The sequence below is a fragment of the Macaca mulatta genome, chromosome 6 (genome assembly GCF_049350105.2).
Source record: "Macaca mulatta isolate MMU2019108-1 chromosome 6, T2T-MMU8v2.0, whole genome shotgun sequence".
Classification (NCBI taxonomy): Eukaryota; Metazoa; Chordata; class Mammalia; order Primates; family Cercopithecidae; genus Macaca; species Macaca mulatta.
Genome location: NC_133411.1, coordinates 68,554,648 through 68,579,517, shown reverse-complemented (window position 1 = coordinate 68,579,517; position 24,870 = coordinate 68,554,648). Strand labels below are relative to the sequence as shown.

The following is a 24,870-nucleotide window of genomic DNA, read 5'->3' as shown; positions in this document are numbered from 1 at the left end:
CGCATGTGGACAGCCCACCCCAAGGGAAGAATTAGGAGAGAAGTAATGCAAAGCCCCAAAGCAAGACCCCAGAAGTATGCCAACGTATAAAACCCCAGGTCAAAAGGTCAAACTATGCACTAGATCTCTCAAGTCACCGGCTTGGCCCTCTTCCAAGTGTACTTCCTTTCATTCAAAGCTTTTTAATAAATTTTCACTTCTGGTCTAATACTTGCCTGGGTTTCTCCTTCCGTCTTAAGCCCCTCACTCGAATTCTTTCTTCTGAGGAGGCAACGATTGAGGGTGCTGCAGATCTATAGGGATTCGCTGCCTGTAACATACTTTGGGGTGGTGTCTCGGATATGGGCAGCTGCTAACATATTTTGGTGCCCTGTGACTCGAGTAACTTCCATAGCTCACAAAGACAGTAACATTTTCTAGGGAGTCACTAGAAGATAAATGTAAAAAATTTCCTGTATCTCCTAGTGGAAGATAGGGTTACTTCGTTAAGAATGTTTATTCAGGTCAACTGCAGCCTTCAATTCCAAGCCTTTGGTGATACGGACTATTTTCTCACCGTGGTAGGGAGAGGATGCCCGACCCAGAGAAATCTTTATGGCCTGCTGCATCGGAAGAGGCCGGTCAGCTTGCCCTTTCTGAAACTACCATTTCTCCAATGTTTTCCACTCGAAATAATCAATATACCAATTACGCATATTTTGGAATGGCACATCTTCACTCCTTCAACGTCTTATCCTGGGTACTTACAGAGATGACCAAATTTGAGTAGGGTACAGAGTCGTAAGTATATGGAGTTACTTCATTTGTCCCTCTGAAATATTGCAAATCGGACAAGCAATTCCCAGGGGGAAAATTCTAAGCAGTCAAAAAAGGACTCACAACCCTATTGCCAAGGACTAAAAATATCAGTCCAATACAAAACATAGAACTCAAAGGAGAAAAGACTATCAAGAGAACAAACAGAAGATAATCTGGGCTCCCTTCCCGCTCTTTATTGCCCTTACATACTGTCTACGTTCCTTGTGGCCATGTGCTCTCTCTCCCGTTTTTAAATGTCCCTCCATTGGTAAAAGCTGTCGCCTCGCTTCATTTCATTACCTGCTTCTCCCAGAGTTAGCAGCACCTCCAGGTTCATAGTGCACTTGGTAGGGAGGACAGGGATTTATCCACGCGGCCCAAAGCTGGGTTTCGGTCGTTGGGTAACACCCTTTTATTGACCCTTTTGTAAAGAATGCGTGTGTTTGTGTTGCTCCGACGCAGAAATCTGGGAAGGGCGCTGCACAGCGTTGTCCAGCGCGGGAGAGACGCCTCTGGCCCCGTAGTCGCACCTGCCCAGGTGTGCTCGCACGGTGGGACCAGGGTGGGCAACAGATTTCACCTCAGGCAAGTTGGCAGCCGGAGCTCCATGCGCCGCCGGTCTCGGAGAGACACCGACCTCCCCGCCCACTCTGCGCAGTTCCGGTGACGTACCTTCGCGCCGCCCAATCAGCGCCCGGAGCCCGCGGGCTTGGGATTCAAACTGCTGCTCCGCCGGCTGGCGGAGATCGGCGCTGGCGCGGCTGCTGCCGCTGCTGCCTACTCGCCATGGAGCATCGCATCGTGGGGCCCGGGCCTTACAGAGCTACCAGGCTGGTGAGTGAGTGTGCGGGGGCCTGGGCGGAGCCGCCGGTGCCGCGAGCTCCCACTCTACGAGCGGACAGAGTGCTTGTCAGTCTTCGCTTCTGCAGTTCAGCGGGGCCCGGGTGTGGAGCGTTTCAGCTGGGACTGCTGGGGCTGCTTTTTACTGGACCAGGCTCAAAGAAAGGCTAAAGGGGCCCAGAGCTCAGCCGGCCGGGGGTGAGTGCAGCTTTGTCCCGAGATGTTGACTTGGTTTTCGGCAGTAGATGGCACCTCTCTATTTAAAGACCCCAAGACCAGGCTGCTCCCTGCCTTTTGTCCTCTGGAATCTAACGGACCCGGTCGGTAACCTGAGGGCCACCACGTACCCCGTAACGCTCAGCGTTCGCTGCAGTCCAGGCAGGGCGTGTCTCCTTCCTGAGTGACACCTGATGATACCTGACGAGGTATTCGAACAAACGGTGCCCAGAACAGAGGGGCATCGTCCCGGCCACCTTTCCGGCCCCTGGCGTTTCTGTTTCTGTCAGCACCGATCCAACTGAGGAGCTGGCCCGGACAGATGTTTTAGAAGAGTCTTTGCCGACCCAGAGGGTCCCTGGGTCCGTTTTTTTTTTTTTTTCCTGGGAGAAAAGCTTTGGTATTGAGGTGTACTTGGTCTGCTTTATGGCCTGGAGCAAGTAATTTTAGTGATTTCTACCTCAAAGGCTTACTATAATGCAATAAAGGGTGACAATTTGGTAATATCTGCGGCAAGTGTTTAGAGGACTTTCTGTGGAAGTGTAATGGTAATCTGGGAGGACGGTAACTTGCTCCTTGGTCTGCCAACCTCTCTGGCCACATTTAACATGGGAATTACTCTCATCGCTCCATGCATCATAATGAATACACAGGAAAAGGTGGGAACTAAGATCCAAACTCTTACTCAGCTAGACTTATGGAAGAGGTGAGGATGCTGGAATACAGATAATGTAAATAGGGTTTCCTTTTCTTTCCAAAGCCAGCTACACACTATACCAGTAGGTCAAGCCAGAGCTGAGGCGGCCAGCTTCTGGAAGAGAAACCATAGTTGGTGTTGATGGGTCTTTTAAAATGTGGCTCATAGATCACTTTGAGAAGCTGATGAAGATTAAGGATCCTCTTCACCGAAAACTGCACGTGCCACATACTCATGAAATTTTACATGATTTAAGGGAACTTGGGGCTGGGCACGGTGGCTCATTCCTGTAATCCCAGCACTTTGGGAGGCCAAGGTGGATGGATCACCTGAGGTCAGGAGTTTGAGACCAGCCTGGCCAACACAGCAAAACCCTGTCTCTACTAAAAATACAAAAACTAGCTGGGCATGGTGGCACCTGCCTGTAACCCACCTACTTGGGAGGCTGAGGCAGGAGAATCGCTTGAACCTGGGAGGTGGAGGTTGCACTGAGCCAAGAGTGCATCATTGCACTCCAGCCTGGGCAACAAGAGCAAAACTCCATCTCCAAAAAAAAAAAATAAATAAATAAGAGGACTTGGGAGAGTCTGTGACATTGGCAAAAAGATAAGCATTTTATTTGATTATCCTTTGGATCAGTAATCTGGGCTAGACTCATGTCAACGGGTCTTCTGTGGAGTTCACTCATGTGCCACAAGTAATATGACTTGGCTAGTACTGGATGATGGAAGATGGCTGCTTGACTTGGTCCTGGCTATTACCTGGGTCAGATATCTCTAACAGTTTATCGGAGGCATCTTCACCTAGTGGTCTCATGGTTCCAACAAAGCTAAAAGGAAGTTTCAGCTTGTTACTTTTTGTTCAAATCTCATTGGTCAAAGCAAGTTAAACAGCTAAATCCAGATTCTAGAAATTCAACTCAATTTCTTGATGGGCAAAGTAGCAAAGCCACAGAGGTGCATGTGGAGAGGATGGGAAGAATTATTGCACTCATCTTTGCAAACACTCCATACAGACACCAGAATGGGGTCACGGCTATTGGTAGGTCTAACTTTAGGGATAAGGGTTGTACCTTATCAGGGACTTTCAAAAAGGTTTATTCTCTCTGCGGGAAGGAAAATAAGGCATTTGATGATTCCCTTCACCAATTTATTTACAGGACTTACACAAGGTAAACGTAGTGAGGCTCTGGTTCTCGACATGACTAGTCTTCATTCTTCCTGCATTAGACTACAAAAAAAAAAAAGAAATTACCTCATAATTGAAATTGTATTTTAGTCTCATATTCACAGAATTGTATGAGGTACTTCTTTTCATTGATGCAGAGGGCCCATATATAGATACTGCTGGATTCTTGAGTCACATTAAAATATTATCAAAGGAATTTATTTAATTAAAAAAAGGTGCTCTCTGCTCTCTAAAAGTCTTCAGTCTCTAACAAATGATATTCAGGCTAAATTTAGGTTAAGTTAAGAAGATAAATGACGTGGATAATTAATGAAACAAACACCTCAGTTTCACCAGAATTTCCCAGGTAATCATTTCAGTTCTCAACTTTATAGTGTTTGAGGAACATAATATTAAACTAAGATTTGGAAAGCAGAAAAAAATGGCCATTTTTATTTTTTCAAAAGTGAGTACTCCTGCTGTCAGTGATTGCAGCCAACATTGAAGATGCTTCTTTCCATTATAAAACCTGTAATTGTTTCCCCAATGTAATTCAGCTGTGACTTAAAGCTTTTGCTAGGTAAATCATATGTTGAATAGTTTGAGACTAGTCCTCTCTTTACTTATTGGACATAGCTGACCTTTCCTTCCTCCATCCACAACATACAATTTCCCCTTTTCCCATTATGCTCATTCTAAACTTTCTTCAGGGAAAGGTTGGTAAAAATCTATTGGGATACAAAAACTAGGCCTTTATTTTCTCCTTTCATGGCTCACTTTACTTTCTCAAAGCATGTACAGCTCCATTTTTCTAAAGCTCCAAAGTCTTATTTGAAAATAACATTTTATAGATTAGGTAAAATGTTATGGCAAAAGTCAAATAGCCCCAACTCATGATAAATGTGAAGCTAATTAGTCATTTATACATTTTCTTTGAAATCACTTTCATATAAATATGAAGCTAATTAGCCATGTATACATTTTCATTGAAGTCACTTTCATTTTTGTAAACTTGGTGTCAATAGTTCATTCAAGTAGAGAGAAAGAAAATTTTTTTCTAGAAACTGCTTACATCTTCTTATCTTTGAACTTATTCTGAGTTATATATATGGTCTGATGCAACTGATAAACTTTAAAAGACATATAGCTTTCACTGAATCTGAGAGTTAGAATGGCAAGATCACACAACAAGGATGTGGCAAGTACAAGTAGATCTAGAATTGGTTGCACTGAATTCCCACACCAATCAGTTTCCTTTATAGCACTGCTATCATAATATTTTTGGTACTAAGAAGAAAGGAAATGGAAAACCCTGGAGAAAAGAACAGGACGCACAGCAGTAGGTATATGTCTTATAGTTTGCCTCATCATGTTAAGCAAAAACAATTGTGTGATTTTGTTTTTTCCTGAGAAACTAGGGGACTGAAATTAATAAGTAAAGCAAAACAAACAGTGTTTTAAAATCATAAAACAAATGTTTTGTTCCATTTGCTATAAAGATTCTCTTCAAATATAATGTCATGAAAAAAAATTCAAGCTCTTTCTTGTTCTTTGTTGACATAGGATATTTTGTTTCCAAATGTGACTGAGAATGGTATATTGCTAGATTATTTAAAGATAATTATTTTTCTTTCTGAGTGGGGTAGCCAAATAACCCCTAGTTATATTTGGAAATAAGTGGGAACAGAGACCAAGGTGACCTCAGCAGGCTTTGAAAAATCTAAAGTATCTCATATATGAAGGAAATACAACCCATAATGATAAATGCCATTCAAAATCAAAATAAGTAAACTCAAAAGTCTATTTATAAATTGTCTTTTTAAAAGGGGCAATGAGACTTTGATAAAGATGTTTTATTAGACATTTTCTATTTCATATTTCTATTATGAAATAAAAGTCAGTAGCAATAGAGCAGTTAATCCATTCTAAATCCTAATGGATTTTTTTTCCCTGTGTGGGAGAATGCAATGAATTGAAAGCTCCTGCTGAAGAGTAAAAATCTGAGAGTTGAAAAGAATTTTCCCTCACAAAGAGAAATGAACCTCACAAAAAAGTTTTCACGCCGGTTGTAGTGGCTCATGCCTGTAATCTCAGCACTTTGGGAGGCCAAGGCGGGTGGATCACGAGGTCAGGAGATCAAGACCATCCTGGCTAACATGGTGACATCCAGTCTCTACTAAAAATACAAAAATTAGCTGGGTGTGGTGGCACATGCCTCTAATCCAGCTACTCTGGAGGCTGAGGCAGGAGAATCGCTTGAACCAGGGAGCTGGAGGTTGCAGTGAGCCGAGATCTCGCCACTGCACTCCAACCTGGGTGGCAGAGCGAGACTCTGTCTCAAAAAAAAAAGAAGTTTTCACATTCCCTCACAAAGAAGACAGGGGCCTTGTCCTACCAGAGATTTATACTAGGTATTGACTGTAATGACAACTGTATGGTATTACACAGGAACAGATAGTTGTTCAATAGGATAGACACAATCAAGAAATGTGATATGTAAGGTTACTTAATAGTGTTTCTGTTCATTTAGAAAAGCATGGCATAATTGACTCTTGATATGGTTTGGACATTTGTCCCCTCCAAATCTCATATTGAAATGTAATTCCCAGTGTTGGAGGTGTGGCCTAGTGGGAGGTGTTTGGGTCACTGGGGCAGATCATGAATGGACTGTTACTGTCCTCATGATAATTAGTGAGTTTTCACTCTGAGTTCATGTGAGATCTGATTGTTTAAAAGTGTGGCACCTGGCTGGGCGCGGTGGCTCATGCCTGTAATCCCAGCACTTTGGGAGGCTGAGGCGGGTGGATCACAAGGTCAGGAGATTGAGACCATCCTGGCTAACATGGTGAAACCCTGGTCTCTACTAAAAATACAAAAAAATTAGCCAGGTGTGGTGGCATGCGCCTGTAGTCCCAGCTGCTGGGGAGGCTGAGGCAGAAGAATGGCGTGAACCTGAGAGGTGGAGCTTGCAGTGAACCGAGATCTCGCCACTGCACTCCAGCCTCAGTGACAGAGCAAGAGTCCGACTCAAAAAAAAAAAAAAGCGTGGCACCTTGTCCCTCGCTCTCTTTTGCTCCTCCTTGCTGTGTTACGTGCCTCCTTCTGCCTGCTTCTGCTTCACCTTCTGCCTTGAATAAAAGCTTCCTGAGGCCTCACCAGAAACTGAGCAGATGCTGGCACCATGTTTCTTATACACTCTGCAGAACCGTAAGCCGATTAAACCTCTTTCCTTTATAAATTACCCAGTCTCAGGTATTTCTTTATAGCAATGCAAGAATGGACTAACACAATTGTCCATCCAGAAAAAAATAGAGATCCCCTGCCTCCCACCATACAAAATTCAGTTAAAGGTTTACATATTAAAAAAGATACCCTCTAAAATATTAAAAGAAAATTTTGATAAATATTTTAATACCTCTGGATAGGGAAGCTTTAAGAGAATAAACCCTGAACTGATAAAGAAAATAGATTTTATTTCCTTATAAAAACATCAACATCTACAACAAAAATCATTGTATAGCTACAGACTATGTAAATAAATTGATAGACTAAGATAAAACATTCTTAACATATAAGAAAAAGGTTTAATATTCTATATTCATCAGTACATATTAAATGAGTATACTATATGTCAGGCACTGGTCTTTGTTGTGAGGATATTGAACTGAACAAAACTGATTAACTTTCCTGACTTCTATGCCCTTAAACATTAACAGATTAAACAGTTCTTAAAATTGATTTTAAAAAAGAGACAACCCAATAGAAAAATGGCAAATCTCAGAAGAAGAAAGGAACATGACTAAAGGTAAATATATGAAAATGCAAACAAAATACGGATCTATAATTTCTTTTACATAGATTGGCAGAAATGAAAGGAATGATAGCGTCTAGTGTAGGCCAAAGTGTAAGGCTTTAGGCTCCCACATTGTTGGTGGAAGTGTGACTTGCTACAAATGATTTAAATATGCTGATATTTTTTAGAAATCTATCAAAAATAAACAAAAGCCTTGCTACTTTAGGTTATATAAACATGTATATACTTGTAATGTATTTGTAAAAACTGAACTGGGCACAACTTGGATGACCGTTTGTTAGAAAATGGCAGAAGAAATTACGGAACATTCTCAAGAATGGGCTAGATTTGCAGGTATGATGCAGAGAGATATCTATGTTAGGTGCAAGTCTTGTTGTATTATAACATACACAACATGATTGATCTCATTTCTTAAAATGGCAAACAACAACAAACAACACACCTACAAAGGAAAAATTCCGTCTATGTGTCTGTATGTGATAGGTATGGAGTAAGATATGCAAACTCTTTTGTGTATACTTCTGTATTTAATTCGTTTGTTTCAATGAGTGTTATTACTTCTGTAATTAAAAGAACAAACAGAAGAACTGCTAACCAAACTGGGTTAATTAGTGGATATATCTAGTGATATTTGGAAATATTGGGTCCCAGAGAGCCATGTCTTCATTATGTTTATGTAATGCATAAAGTATTATGCAGTAAGTAATTTTAGTTCATGATTATGATTGTTCAACCAACATAAAATAAAAATCTTTTTTATTAACCCTCCCCCCGGCTCTACATACTTCATTATGCCTTTTTGGTGCAAAAATCTAATGATAAATGAAAGCTAGGTATCAGAGCATGTATTAAAAAAATCAATAATCAATGATTAAAAATACGTGAAAATTGTTTAAAGGTGTGATAATATCCATAGGTACTTGGTATAGTGAAATGACTACTTGAAGAAAAGTCCGTAGCACGGGATTCCAGATCTTATTCACAGACTAAGTACCTGAATGACATTTGCTAAGTTGTGTATCCTGCTAAGGTCTTGATTTTGTCCCAAAGATTTTTTTCCAGCTCTAGAATAGATGAACCTTGTAATTTAAGAGATATCCTGGACATTTTATATATTATCCTTATATTTGAGGAACACATTTTTAACAAAGGACTTTTATAGTTATGATCTCATTTGATCTTACAATAACCTTGTAAAGTGGGTGGATAGGTAGAGAAGTTAAATCAGCGTTGTTGGACTCTTTATGGGCTCCCTTTCTACTATTCATTATTTAGCCTTTGCTCTGCTTTTCCTGTTTACATACTTTCCCTCCTTCATCCACTCACTTGGTTTCTTCTCCAACCTCCCTACTCTCTTCCACACCCAGTTTACCACCCCAACCAACCAGTTCGTATTTGCCATCTTTCATGTGAGTAATAATCTACAACTGTGGATTGCTCTTAAGGAGGATTTTAGTATGTGAGCATGTGCGTATGTATATTATGTGTTTTTGTTTTTAGGTGTTAATTAGGCATAACGTACATAAAAATGCTCAAAAAAATTTGTTGAGTTGTATAGAAAGTATACAACTCAACAAATTTTCATAAAGTGAGCATCCCATGTAACCAACACTTAGATCAAGGAATATCATATTACTAGCACTGTAGAAGTCTCCTTTCCCCCACTTGGTCCCTACCTCCTTATGAAGGTAACTACTATCATTACTTCAAATATCACGGATCATTTGGCCTGCTTTTGTACTTCAAGTAAATGGAATCATATGGTATTTACTTTTCATATCTGGCCTCTTCATCTCAGTATTATTTTCTGAAATTCGTCTATGTTGTGGCATGTAGCAATAGTTCGTTCATTTTCACTGCATTCTATTGGTGAATATATTAAAACTTATGTTGATGGACATTTGGGTTGTTTCTGCCTATTATGGATAGTGCCATTATGAATAATGTGTCTTTTGGGGAACATATATATGGATTTCTGTTGGGTATATGCTTAGGAGTAGAATTGCTGAGTTATAAGGTGTTCAGATATTTAGCTTTTGTAGATACTGCCAATCTGTTTTCCAAACTGGTCACACCAATTTACATTCCTTTCAGCAGTGTATGAGATTTCTAGTACTTTCACATTCTTACCAGCACTTAGTATTGCCTATCTTTTTTCTTATGTTTTAGGTCTCTAAAAAATTTTTTTAGTTTTTAAAATTGTAAACTGACAAATTATAGTTGTATATATTTGTAGGGAACAAAATGATGTTATGATTTATGAATTCAATGGAATAATTAAATCAGGCTAATTACCATATCCATCACCTCAAATACTTACATTTTTTTGTTGTACACTTGAAATTTAGTCTCAGATTTTGAATGTACATTATTATTAATATCTTTACCATGATGTGCAAGATACCTCAAACAAAAAAGATAATTTCCTGTCTAGTTAAGGCTTTGTTCCCTTTGACCATTATCTCCCCGTTCTCTACTCCCCTCAGTCTCTGGTTACCACCATTCTGCTTTTTGCCTCTTTGAATTCAGTTGTTTTAGATTCCACATATAAATGAGAATAGGCATTATTTGTCTTTCTGTTCCTGGCTTATTTCACTTGGCATAATGTTCTCCACTTCCATCCATGTCCTTGCAAATGACAACATTTCTTTCTTTTTTTAAAGGCTGAATAGTATTATATTGTATACGTTTACCACGTTTTCTTTATTCATTTATCTGTTGATGGACTTTTAGGTTGATTCCATAACTTAACTCTTGTAAATAGTGTTTCAATGAACTTGGGAGTGCAGACATCTCTTTGACATCTTGACTTTAAATCTTTTGGCCAAATACCGAAAAGTGGGATCGTTAGATCAGCCTGTCTTTCATTTTAGTTATTCTGACAGCCATGTCATGATATTGACTTGTTGAGTTCTTTTACATTGCATTGATAATTAATGAGGTTTAACATCTTTGTGTATGTTATAGGACATTTGAAGATCTTTTTTATGATATGCCTGTTTAAATTTTTTTTTTCATTTTTTAATTGGAGTGTCTTTTTCTTATTGATTTTTTTTGTTTTGTTTAGGCATGACAGATATATCTTATCCTACTCATGGCTTGCCTTGTTTCTGTGTGTTTTTAAATTAAAGATATTAAATTTGGACTAACTTAATTTGGAGCATGACTCATAACAGTGTCAAAAGAAGTAGACAGATTAATGTGGATAAGAATAAAAAGCTATTTCAATTTGGCCAGGAGGAAGACATGATTAGGAATTAGTGGGATTAAATTTTGTGAGGTTGAGAAGTTGGTTAAAAAGAGTAGAAAAAGTGCTGGGTGTGGTGGCTCACGCATGTAATCCCAGCACTTTGGGAGGCTGAGGTGGGTGGATTATCTAAGGTCAGGAGTTCAACACTAGCCTGACCAACATGGTGAAACCTCATCTCTACTAAAAATATAAAAATTAGCTGGGTGTGGTGGCTCATGCCTGTAATCCTAGCCACTTGGGAGGCTGAGGCAGGAGAATCGCTTGAACTCGGGAGGTAGAGATTGCATTAAGCTGAGATCATGCCATTGCACTCCAGCCTGGGCTATATAGTGAGACTCCGTCTCAAAAAAAAAAAAAAAAAAAAAAAAAAAGTAGAAAAAGTGAAAGATCGATTAAGCACTTGCTTACTGAATACCTAGTGTAGGTCACACACTGTGCTACACATCTGGGGTGCATGCATACACAAACCCCACTTCAGCCCCTCAGGCTCCTGCTGTTGTATGCTCAGGAATTATAAATGTGGCTGAGAAGGTTGGCCATCAAAAATAAAAGAGAAATAGAATAATAGTTTCTCAGGTTGTTGGGCAGCAGAGAGTATGAAATCTGGAAGAAAAGACATGATTAGAAGGGAAAACATGACCCAAGGTTGGGCAAAAAAAAACTGCAAAAAAACAAAAAAAATAACTCTGAGATCAGAAATATAGTTTAAAGAAAAAGGTGACATCAGAAAAATATGATTTAAATAGGAAGAGAGCTGAGAAATAAAAGATTCAGAATTTGTAAAATGACAGACTTGAATGAGAGGAGAAAATGAGAATATGACTATGAATTTTAAGGACATTAGGAGGACTGGCAGGGAGCCTATGTTCCGAAAAAGATGTTGAAGTAATTATGTAGGAAGAAATTAGAGATATATTACACAATAAAAGTTGCCTTATATTCCTTCTTCAAAAGAGATGACTTTTCTTTTTTTTTGAACAGTTTGTTATATATTCATTTAGCTTTTCACATGCATATACTAAAGCAGATAGGATCAGATTATATATAGTGTTTTGTATGTTTTTCTTCCACTTAGTTATATTTACGATATCTATTTCTATTTGGAACTATCGATAGTATTTTGTTTTATGGCTATTCCACACTTCAGTCAATTTTATTCAAATTAGTTCTGGGTTTTATCTGATTATAAAATGGCAAATTAGTTCTAATTTTTCTCTGATTATGAAACTTATAAATATAAGTATATAAAAATACTTATAAATGCTTTATCTGAAAAAGCACTCAGGTTTATTAAATATAATTCAACATGTTTAAATAAAATTTAACTTGTGAATACTTTTATCTTTCTTTGAGACAGGGTCTCACTCTGTCGCCCAGGCTGGAGGGCAGTGGTGCAATCATGGCTCACTGCAGCCTTGACCTCCCAGACTCAAGTGATCCTCCCACTTCAGCCTCCCACCTCAGTTTCCCGAATAGCTGCGGCTACAGGCACACACCACTACACCTGGCTAATTTTTAATTTTTTTTGTAGAAATGGGGTTTCTCCATGATGCCTAGGCTGGTCTTGAACTCCTTGGTTCAGGTGTGCTGCCCACCTCATTCTCCCAGAGTGCTGGGATTAGAGGTGTAAACCACTGAACCTGGCCTGTAAATGCTTTTTAATCTCTTATATTGCTGCTTTTATATAGTGAATCCCTAAAAGTAAAGTGGCTGGGAAAAAAAAAAAAAAGAGATCACATATTATATAAGCATTTATTAAACAAGTACTTATTCGATTCTTTTCTAGAGCTAGCTTTAAAACAATATGGAGATGAGACTGTTATTTCCCTTTAACATTTTTGTATTTTCAGCAGACTGTAGGTAGAACATAGGTTTTTTTTTTTTTTTTTTTTGCAGTTGCAAAATTTAATAGAGTGAAAACAGAGCTCTCATACAAAGGGAGGGTACCCAAAGAGGGCAGCCGTTGCCAGCTTGAATGCCTGGGTTTATATCCTAATCATTGTCCCTCCTGCTGTGCTCTCAGGCAACAGATGATTGGCTATCTTTACCTCCTGTTTTTGCCTAATTAGCATTTTAGTGAGCTCTCTTTACTATCTGATTGATCGGGTGTGAGCTAAGTTGCAAGCCCCGTGTTTAAAGGTGGAAGTGGCCACCTTCTCAGCTAGCCTTAGGGATTCTTAGTAGGCCTAGGAAATCCAGCTAGTCCTGTCTCTCAGTTTCCCCTCTCCACAGGAAAAACCAAGTGCTGTTGGGGAGGTTGGCCGATGACTGCTCTAACTGCTTCCTGCTGAATTGGGGCGTAGTAGGGGTTGTGCAGCTGAGATTTCCTCGGGAGGGGTGCCTTCAATGTCATTAACATCGGAGCATGGGCTAGCAGGCCAGTCTAGGGGTCTACGGTAGATCTTGGTCATGGACTGTATCTAGGGCTCCATTTGAAGAATGATTTGTAGTTTTACAGCTTTAATTCTGGAAGGGACAAACTTAACAAGGAGGTTAAAGATACAGAGTCCAAAGAGGTGTAGCAATATTATAGCTGTTAGAGGTCCTAAGAAGGGGAGAATCCAGGGCATCCATTGACTGAGGAGGTCCCAGGGTCCAGTGTTTTGAAGCTCCTCTGCTCTACATTGTATTTGATCTCTAATTTCTTTAACTTTCTCAGTGATGATTCCGGATTGATTAACATAATAGAATTGTCCTAACCTTTGTAAAACATCAATACAGCCATCAGGGTTATCTGAGAATTTACCTAGGTCTATTTTAATTTGCTTTAAGTCTGAGAGAGAAAAAGGTACATGCACTCCGGCTGGGCCAAATTCTCCTCCTCCCACTGCTTGGAGGAGGCATAATCGGGGACTATTGGCACTCTTTGGTTCGTTGTTTACCCCTTTATATATCTCCTTTTGGACTGTTTGGGTTGAAGGGGGGTCCTTATTAGTTGGAGAAGGAGTCAGGGGAATGCTGGGGTAGGGAGGTAGACTCTGAGGGCTTCCTGGAGGGCATAAATCACACTTTTTACATAATTGCGAGTTGTCTCTTAATGAAAAGAAAGTTTGTACATATGGCACTTCACTCCATTTGCCTTCTTTTCTACAAAAGAAGTCTAGCTGTAAGATGATGTTATAATTTATACTTCTCTCAGGAGGCCAGGTTTCTCCCCTTGAAGAGGATATCAGGTGGTACTGCAGAAGAATGTAAGTCATTTCTTCTTAGCGTCTGAGGGTCAAATTGGTCCCAGTTCTCCAGAATACATCTTAGGGGTGTTTTTGCCTTGCGGAGGGGAATATTTCCCATCTGAAAAAAGAACATAGGGATGCCAGTGCCCCTAGTCATTTTCCGATGAGCATTACTCCTAGAGTGTCCTCTATGATCCTAATGCTTATTCCTTTCCAGGGTATGTAACCATCCATGGACCTCTGCTTATCGGATTAGTTATGCTCACCAATGTAGCAGACCTGCATCCCTTTTCCCGCCTTTCTTGACCATAAAGAAAGGGAGCCGGACTGTTGGATTCTACTGGTCCTTTACCAGTGTGCCCAACATTGCCTTTGTGCTCAGGGGTGAGTCCTAGAACTGAACTGGGTTCCTATTTCATAATAACCCAGCTGCCCCATCAAGATGTGTACCCATAAAAGCAGTTCTTATGCAAATTTGTTTCAGTGAGGATGTAGGTAACCTTTTGAGTCAGGATTGAGATAGTCCTTTTTGATTCTGTAAGTACTTTAAGACTTGACGGGCCGGGCGCGGTGGCTCAAGCCTGTAATCCCAGCACTTTGGGAGGCCGAGACGGGCGGATCACGAGGTCAGGAGATCGAGACCATCCTGGCTAACACGGTGAAACCCCGTCTCTACTAAAAAATACAAAAAACTAGCCGGGCGCTGTGGCGGGCGCCTGTAGTCCCAACTACTCGGGAGGCTGAGGCAGGAGAATGGCGTGAACCCGGGAGGCGGAGCGTGCAGTGAGCTGAGATCCGGCCACTGCACTCCAGCCTGGGCGGCAGAGCGAGACTCCGTCTCAAAAAAAAAAAAAAAAAAAAAAAAAAAAAAGACTTGACGAAGTGCAAACAGCTTGTAAGTTTGAGGAGACCAGTTAGTTATTAGGCAATTTTTCTAACTCTGCTTCAACAAGAGTCTTCCTATCAATTACTGAATACCCATTGTGGTTTTTTCCTCAATCACCTGGGAGGAACCATCTATTGTCCTTTCCTGAAGGGAGTTCCTCCTAGGTCTGGTTGGACCTTAGTATGGTAATTAAGATTTAAGTCCCCTGTTAGGATCTGGGTTAAGTGAATTATCAGTGGTTGGTGTTAAATTACCTTTTTCTAACAGAAGAGCCCCATGCTTTAAGATTTTTCAGTTAGTAAGCTACCTTTTTGCTTTTTTGACTTAGAATAATTCTGAACTGATGAGGTGTGCTCACAATGAGGTTTCCTCTAAAAGTTATTTTTCTACTTTTAGCAAAGCAGTTGTTGCTACAGATTGAATACATTCGCGGGTTACTGGGTTAAGGATTTTTGATAGGAAAGCTATGGGTTGTCAGTGGTCTCAGTGTTTTCAGGCTACGCCCTTGTTTACGCTGACAGTGAGGTAGTATTGGAGTGTTATAGGGTCACGGAGAAGACCTTCAATTATCAATTATAGGTTTTAAATTTACCCTGGCTTTTAAAGGAATAGGGCACACTTTTTTTTTTTTTTTTAACTATTTCTTTCTCTTTTTTTCCTTTGACTTCCTCTCTCTCTCTCTCTCCCCCCCGTCTCTCTCTCTCCCCTCTGTCTCTCTCTCTCCCCCCGTCTCTCTCTCTTCCCTCTGTCTCTCTCTCTCTCCCCTCCGTCTCTCTCTCTCTTCCATGTCTCTCTCTCTCCTCCTCTTAGCCATTACAAACTTGGGGTCCTGGCAAGGGTGGTGGGGAACAGGTCCCACATAACTGCTCATGTGGAGAGCTGTATGCCTAAATTGTGAGGGACACCAGGGATAAGACTCCCTGGGTTTATAGCCTAGATGCCTAAGGACTCAGCGTAGAGCTTCCTCAGATCGCTTTGGAGATACAACTTGCTAGAGGAAATCTAAATCTAAAGTCTAAACCATTAGTACCTAGGAGGCAGGGATTGGAGGAAGTAGATTCAGAGGTAAGGAGAATTTTGGGGCTACGCTTTCAAGAAAGTCGTGGTCGGGACCCAGGAGGTATGGTCAGAAGGAAAGGTGGGGGCGCATGCATGGGCAACTGTTGAGTAGAGACTTCTGGCTGCGCCATGATCTGAACCGGCTAATGCCGGGGGTTTGGGACTACAACTTTCTGCCTCTAGTCCGCCCTCAGCCTCCCCAAGAAAACTGAAAGTGGAAGCTGGCTCCAGGCAGACCAAGGACCCCAACCCTTCTGGGGACCAGGCAGACCAAGGTCCCCAACCCAGAAGGGGTTGTTAAAAAGCTCTTCCTCAGATAGCCTCACACCTGAGTCTTAAGTCCCGCGGCCATGCTAATCGTTTTTAACTGGCTGACAGGTGCCCGGTATTTTCCTCCAATTCTAAGGAAGGATAGGACAGAATAGCAAGTGAAAGTGGTCCAATATTACTCACCACTTTGGAGGGCCCTTCGTGGTCGCCAAAATGTTACCTGGGGGTCCTTGCTCCCAGAGCTCCCAAGATGGTCCTGGGCCGTTTCCAAGATGGCGGCGGGTCGCTTCCAAGATGGTGGCAAGCCTTGTGTTCTCTGACCTTGGGTTCTTGGCCTCACGGATTCCAAGGAATGGAATCTTGGGCCATGCAGTGAGTGTTATAGATCTATTAGAAGCCGTGGGTCAAGGAAGAGAACCATGGAACCCAGTGACTAGTGTTCAGCTCGATTAGGATGAACCCGTGCACTTAGCTGTGCAGGAACAATGGCAAGCCTCTAGCCGGATCAGGAGCAGCAGTGGGCGCCTCGCTGGCTCAGGAGCACAGCTGACACCCTGCCGGATCCGGAGGGATGGAAGTCAGCAGCGGGTCTGCGATGGTATCAAACAGCAGTGGTGGACGGCGAGCTGTGGACAGCGAGCGAAAGCTCAGCTTGAGCTGTAACAAACATGGACCAGAAGAGTGCAGTTGCAAGATTTAATAGAGTGAAAACAGAGCTCCCATACAAAGGGAGGGGACCCAAAGAGGGTAGCCTAGAACGTAGATTTTTTAAAATTCAAGTTATAGATTTGAAAATACAGATTGGTTCTACCACTTATTAGCTGGGTAGATTTGAGTACATTTCTTAATTCCGTCTGAAAGATGGTTATTATGAGGATTTCATATATATAAAGACACAGTGGGGAGACAAATTTGGGACATATTGTAGTCTAATGGGAACAAAAAAGTCATTTATTTGCTTCCTGATTTCCTGCTCACTGATGTAACTTCACAGATATAAGGAGAAAGAGGCTGAGTTGTCATGAAGTTATTTGAAAGTAACATTTAAGAGAGACATATGGTTTTTGTCTTCAAGGATGCTATGAGACATGGCAGTTCACGTGCCCCCTAGTGGCATCTTGTAGTGGAAGGAAACTGGATTTTTTTCAGTTCTTAACCATGTGCCAGGCCCTGTGAAACCAGTATATGGCAGAACTGGGATTTGGACTCAGGTCTGACTCCATACCTCATGTTTTGCCCATTCCACAGGGATTGATTCTGTTATCCTGAGGTGGTCCAGTGTTTCTTAACTTAAAGGTTAGGATCATTGGGTGGTGAGCATTGCCAGCAGTGTATTACAATGAGTTAGTATGTACTTGATTTGACAAAGCAAGGTTCCTGAATAAAGTGGAAGCAATGGGATATATATTCCCTGGATTTAACTGAAGTGGATCCAAGCAGTGTGTGGTGTGCTGTTTCTTAGCAGACCTCTCATTTTAATTTCCATGATTTTTGACTCCCAAAATCTGAAATTTTCTGAGCTTCTGGGGCCATGTTTTTATTTAGGACAAATTCCTAGAGAAAAGTGTGAACTGTACCAAAGCCACATAGTTATTGGCAGATGCTGGACTAATGGCCAATGGAGACCCCATTCCGGGGTCTTTCCAATGTACTCACTCAGCTCTGACAGCCACACCCACCCTGATAATATTAATAAATACAGCAGCAATGATGCTATAATGGCTAATGTTTATTAAGCACTTCTTTCGTGACAGACACTGTGATAGGCTGCATCAATATTATCTCATCTGGTCTTTGTAACAACCCTATCATGTGGGTACTGTGTTACACCTGTAGTAACGGAGGCTTACCTAGCAATGAGTCAAAGGTTGCCCGCTGGTCAGTTGTAGAATAGGCCTCTCAACCCAGCAGTGTTTGACAGAGTGCCTGAGCTCTCTCTACCCGGTCTACTTTTCAGTGTGGTATCTGAAGATGTCATGCACACTTAAACTTGTAGGTCCTTTCCAAGGAACCATGAGGTAGTTTTAAACTAATATATATTGTTTGAGGTATCTAGTAGCTATTCTTTCAAAAAGCTTTGTTTTACGTGTAAGTAAAAACTGGCTCATCACTTTTCAAAGGTTTATTCTTTGTGGTTTTGAGCTGTTTGACATCAGGCACTGTATTATCTTTTTCGTCTCTTTTCCTCCCTCCACAATGCCTTTCACATAATAAGCAATCTAGAAATATTTGCTGAATGAAGGTAAAGTCATACTAAACAGGGGGCTCCAAAAAGCAAAGTTTGCATAGTAGGCTTAGTTTTAATCATTATTTATTAATAATGTACGTTATTCATTTATGTAAAATGAATTCTTCATTTATGTAAAAATCCATTAATAGGACAATCTTCATTTATGTAAAATGAAGTTCTTCATTTATGTAAAAATCCATTAATAGGACAATTTGATGGCAACCTCCTCAATAAATATTTCTTGAATGAATAAATGATGAACCACCCTTGAAAAGTTGTATTTTCTTTAGAGTTTTTTTTCTATCAATAATTTCTATTTTTGAGGCTGTGTGCAGTGGCTCACTCCTGTATATCCCAGCACTTTGTGAAGCCGAGGCGGCCGGATCACTTGAGGTCAAGAGTTTGAGACCACCCTGACCAGCATGGTGAAACTCCATCTCTACTAAAAATACAAAAATTAGCTGGGTGTGGTATTGGGCGCCTGTAATCCCAGCTACTTGGGAGGCTGAGGCAGGAGAATCGCTTGAATCTGGGAGACGGAGGTTGCAGTGAGCTGAGATCATACCACTGCACTCCAGCCTGGGTGACAAAGCTAGACTCCATCTCAAAAAAAAAAAAAAAATTATTTTTGTTTTAATTGTGGTAAAATATACATAATATAAAACTATTTTAACTGTTTTTTAAAGTGTATAGTTCTATGGCACTAAGTACATTCACAATGCTGTACAGCCATTACCACCATCCATTCTCCCAAACTTTATTAGAGTTTGAAGCCTGTAGATAAAACATTTTCAAGGCTCTACCTGTTATTAAAGCAATTTAAGTGGAAAAATTGCATTCTTTGCTTTAATTATTTGGGATGTAGTAATCTTAAAAAAAATCAGTTGATTACTAAATGCCATTCTCTTTCTTTCCCCTAGTGGAATGAGACCGTGGAGCTTTTTCGTGCTAAGATGCCCTTACGGAAACATCGTTGTCGTTTCAAGAGCTACGAGCATTGTTTCACAGCCGCCGAAGCTGTGGATTGGCTGCATGAGCTGCTGAGGTGCAGTCAAAACTTCGGCCCCGAAGTGACCCGCAAACAAACGGTCCAGCTGCTAAAAAAATTCCTGAAGAATCACGTTATTGAAGACATCAAGGGAAAATGGGGTCAGGAAGATTTTGAAGACAATCGTCACTTATACAGGTAATGGCAACATGTAAACCTGGAAGGTGAGGAATTGGGGAGATGAGTGAATCTGGTCCAAGTCTGTTGAAGCTTCCTGATGTGTAAAATTTACCTTGTTCACTGAACAGTGGGTCTAGTTGTGATTTGTTGAGTGGAGAACTGAATGTGTGCTACAATAAAACCAGTTGCGATTTTTCTTGGCTTCTTAGAGCACTTCAGAGCTGTGTTTTGTTGCAGTGATGTTTCAGTAAGGAAATCTTTTCTTGCCTTTTGCTCACCTGGGAAGATGGTGGCCATAACTTAGTACTTCTGGAGAAGCTGAAATGGTGGAGCAGTAGCTCTGGGTTCAGCTTTTCTGAGCAATGGGGATTGGTATATTTAGGAGGTTAGTAGCAGAGTGTGTGTGATCTTTAAACAGCTCAGGGCCTATGTGAACAATTATGCTAGAATTCCCTGATGTCTCAGATTAAGCTGACAATGTGAGTCTGCTTTTCTGCAAACATTTTTGCTCATGTTTCAGTGCTATTTTATCATGTGGACACTTACCACCAGATAATCCAAGGGAAAATGAAGATTGCTTGTCCTGCACTTCCCTTCTCACTGCATACTTGGCAGTTTTATTGCTGGAGGTGGAGGGGACCAACCTAAGATTCAGGTGTGGGAGAGGACTAAAGAGGAATGAAGTCACACAGGTCCATAAAGGAATTGTTGAGTTCTCTACATGGATTAAAAGACGGAATGGAGAATATGGACCCTTATTATGTGCTTTTTTTACTCCAGCTGAACAATAAGGAATGTGATTGCATCATATTCAGTGAGGGCATTCCACTGGGACACATGGCTTTGCACAGAGGAAATCTGGCTCTTTCATATCTGAACCATTTCTTTGTCTCCCTCTTGGACTAGCTGCTGAGAAAGGCAGAGAAGGGTGAGAGTGTCTGTCGTGAGTGCGTAGGGTGAAGAACAGACATTGCTGTGCATTAGGATCTAACTTCCTCAGGGAGCTTCATCAGCAGTCTCTTGCGTGCAGATATCAGTATTGTCATCTGGGCAATTAGTCATCTCTCCACTTGGTGGTTAGTTTTGGCTTTGCTGATTCCACTTTTAATTAGGATATTGGGTAATCTTGGCCTATTCTGAGACCTTAGTACTTAATAGCATCAGGCAGTGGAAATTTTAGCCCTGATTCTACATGCCACACTTTATTGGGAATTCTTAAATGATTATTTCTCTTGGAAAACTTTAATTGCTTGTACCCCAACAAGATTTAGCTAGAACACTTCTGAAAGATTCTCTGGATGAGTAACTTCCATTCTATTCTATTGCGACCTTAAACTGGGTACCTCCCATCGAGTCCCAGGAGGCTTTATGAGTCCCAGCAGAGTAAAATAGGAGCCGATTACAGAGCACTAACTGTCAGAACATGTTTCACTTCAATATTAAGACTTAACCATGTATCCCCTTTTAAAAAATAGAGTACACAAGCTAGATTAAATTCATCCATTAAACAATTATTTTTTCCCCCAGTTTCTCTTTTTATACTTTTTATACTTGTGAGTCATAAATGGAACAGTATTTTTTTTTTTTCACCATTTACTACTTGAAGGTTCATTATGGCTTTCCATTTTCCTGAGTGGAAGTTATATAAGTTAACCACTGACTTTTGCCAATTACCTAGATTAATCTGGGATGAAATCCATTTAGACATGTAAGTCATTTGTTAAGGTACTCGTGCCTTGAATTGAGAGTGAGCTGATGAGTGTACAGCCAGCCGTTGCATACATGCAGGCTTCTATTACAGTGCTCCACGAAAAGAGCATTTGCTGTCCTACCTGCCGTGTCTCAACTGCTTTCCTTGGGCGAAGAGTACTACTGCCAAGTTATGAAAACAGAGGAGGAGAGTATAAGCGAGAGGCAGGTTAGATTTGAAAACAGATGGAGAGTCAATGAAATGTCAAAATCCAGGAGCATCCTTCTAAATATCAAGCTTTGTGGAAAGGAGCCTTTAAAAATTTATTTCTTTAATTTATTTAAATTAAATTTTATTAATTTTAAATTTATTTAAATTAAATTTTATTAATTTTAAATTTATTTATTTAAATTTTAGTTTAATTTATTTAATTTTTATTACCATATAATAATGGTATATGTTTATGGAGTACTGACTGATACATTGATCTAAGTATGCAATGTGTAGTGATCAAATCAGGGTAGTTAGGATATTTATCACCTCAAACATTTATCATTTTTTTGTGTTGGGAATATTAAAAAAGCCTCTCCTTTAGCTTTTTGAACATATACAAGAAATTATTGTTATTCAACTTATAGCGCCACTGAACATTAGAATTTATTCCTCCTATATAACAGTAATTTTGTATCCATTAACCAACTTCTTGCTGTCCTCCTCTCCCCTTACCCTTCCTAGATTTAATAACCATAATATTATCCTCTGCTTCTATAAGCTTCTTTTTTTAGCTCCCATATATGAGTGAGATCGTGAATTATTTATCTTTTGGTGCCTGACTTATTTCACTTAACATGTCATCCAGGTTCATCCATGTTGTCATGAATGATAGGATTTCATTCTTTTTTTTTTTTTTTTTAATGGCTGAGTAGTATCCCACTGTGTATAGTGTATATGTATCACATTTTCCTTATCAGTGGGCACTTAGGTTGATCCATCAGTGGACACTTAGGTTGATTCCGTATCTTGGCTATTGTGAATAGTGCTGAAATAAACATAGGGGTACCGATATCTCTTTGGTATACTGATTTCCTTTCTTTTGGATAAATACCCAGTAGTGAGATTACTGGATAATATGGTAATTTTATTTTTAGTTTTTTTGAGAAACCTCCATACTGGTTCCTTTTTTTTTTTTTTTTAAATACTTTAAGTTCTAGGGTACATGTGTACAATGTGCAGGTTTGATACATAGGTATACATGTGCCATGTTGGTTTGCTGCACCCATCAACTCATCATTTACATTAGGTATTTCTCCTAATGCTATCCCTCCCCCAGTCCCCCAGCCCCCTAGCCCCGACAGGCCCTGGTGTGTGATGTTCTCTGCCCTGCGTCCAAGTGATCTCATTGTTCAATTCCCACCTATGAGTGAGAACATGCGGTGTTTGGTTTTCTGTTCTTGTGATAGTTTTCTGAGAATGATGGTTTCCAGATTCATCCATGTCCCTACGAAGGACGTGAACTCATCCTTTTTTATGGCTGCATAGTATTCCACAGTGTATATGTGCCACATTTTCTTAATGCAGTCTATCATTGATGGACATCTGGGTTGGTTCCAAGTCTTTGCTATTGTGAATAGTGCCACAATAAACATATGTCTTTATGGTAGCATGATTTATAATCCTTTGTGTATATACCCAGTAATGGGATTGCTGGGTCAAATGGTAACAATTCAAGATGGATTAAAGACTTAAATGTTAGGCCTAAAACCATACTGGTTTCTATAGTAGTTATCCTAATTTACATTCCCCCCAACAGTGTATGAGAGTTCCCTTCATACACTGTTTCCTTGGTGGTTTCCTTGGTCTATGAGTTAGAGAACACTACCTGAAATATAAGGGTTCTTTTTGTATATTTTAAAGAGAGAGAATTTGCATATATATGTTAGAGAATTTTATAACAAAAATGATGAGTAAAGCCCTTATTTTAGAATGGTCAAAAATGATTTCTAGATTTAAAAAAGGCATGTCATATTTGTTCTGTGAATGCATTTAAATTTGTTATTTTTTTTAAGACTCAAGATGTTCAGTATAGAAAATAGAAGGGAGGAGTGAATTTTAGTGTATAAGAAGGGAAAGCAAGTTTGTAATATCTGAATGCCTATAATAATAATGAGATGTTGCAGAGATGTACTCAGCACTATACTTCTTTCCTGTTAACCAATAGCAATTACTAGAAAGAGTTCTGGGTTTGCTGCTGGTGAAAACAATTTTAGATTTCACTAAATGGTGCTCATGGTTGAACCAGATGCTGTTGTCTGTGTCTTAAAGCTTCATGACCCTAAATTTATAATGGATAAGGAGATTGAATTATACTACTTTATTTGTTTATAAGAAATTTTGGTTTATGAAACATTTCTACTTCTGTGATATCATTTAATCTTTATGATCTCCTCTGATCTTTACGACAATTCTATGAGGTAGACAGGGTACATATTTAATCCTCAGACACTTTCCTCTTTAAAATGTCTAAACAAAATACCAAGAATGTTCTAGTAAAAGAAATTCTGTTCTTACTACTTCTGCCCATCTGCATATGTGAACAATTATGTAATATTATTTAAACCTAATTTAGTGGGTTCTGTACAAATACAAATGTATATTATGATAATTGTTTTGGATTATTTAATGAGAAAAATGTCCTGTTGTAGCTCTTTAGCAGGAAAGGGTTCTCTGGCATGGAGCCTATATATGGCTCCTGACTTGCTCTCATCACTGGTGCTAGCTCTGATGGGTGGCTGAACTGGAAAGGTTTTCATGGCTTGCAGGTAGACATTCACTGGCTCAGATGGTGGGGGCTGAGATTGAACATGTAGGGACCATTTTCTTTTTATTCTCCTGTCTGTCTCATTCCTTTTTTTCTTTCCTTCTCTTTTTTCTTTTTTGTTTCTACCTCCATGTGTGTCATTGTCATGTTTCAACCTCTCTTTTTCTTCCTCTTTATCTCTTTCTATTCCTTTTCTCTCATACTTTCTTATTTTTCTGGCCTATTTCCAAAATACTGATTTTAATTTGAAACTAAAGTTTGTTATGTAGCTATTGCCAATTTATTGAATAATGTTACTTTCACAGTTCTTAATATAACAAGCAGAGGAATCATACTACCCAGTTTTATGGCTTAGTATATAAAGCCACAGAAGTTAACACTATGGTATTGCTGAAGTGATAGATATACAGATCAGTGGTACAGAATAGAGAGTCCAGAAACAGATACATATAAATATGCCAATAGATTTTTTACAAAGATGTAAATTCAATTTAATGGGAAAAGATTAGTATTTTCAGCAAATTATGTTGGAATAATTGGGCATCCATCCATGTATATGCCAAAATAAAAAAAGAGCCTCAACATAAACCTTATACTTCATACAAAAATTAGTTCAAAGTGGATCATAGATTTAATCGTAAAACTATAGAACTTTTAGAAAAACAGGAGAAAAATCTTTGTTTTGGTATTAGGCAAAGAGTTCTTAGACATGACACTAAAAGCACCAAACATAAAGGAAAAATATGATAAACTGGATTTCATCAAAATGAACAATTTTTGCTCTGTGAAAGACA

The 24,870-nt window shown here is 39.8% G+C and overlaps 1 protein-coding gene across 3 annotated transcripts in view; it reads left to right on the top strand.

The window, feature by feature from the left end:
* Positions 1 to 1,473: 1,473 nt before the first annotated feature.
* DEPDC1B (DEP domain containing 1B) overlaps positions 1,474 to 24,870 on the top strand; it is a 116,689-nt gene continuing 93,292 nt past the window's right edge. The window contains exons 1-2 of one of the 3 annotated variants that reach the window (XM_001103700.5): positions 1,474 to 1,632; positions 19,321 to 19,586. In XM_001103700.5, coding sequence (XP_001103700.2) covers positions 1,585 to 1,632; positions 19,321 to 19,586 — 314 coding nt within the window. In that variant the 5' untranslated portion in view covers positions 1,474 to 1,584. 3 annotated transcript variants of the gene reach the window in all.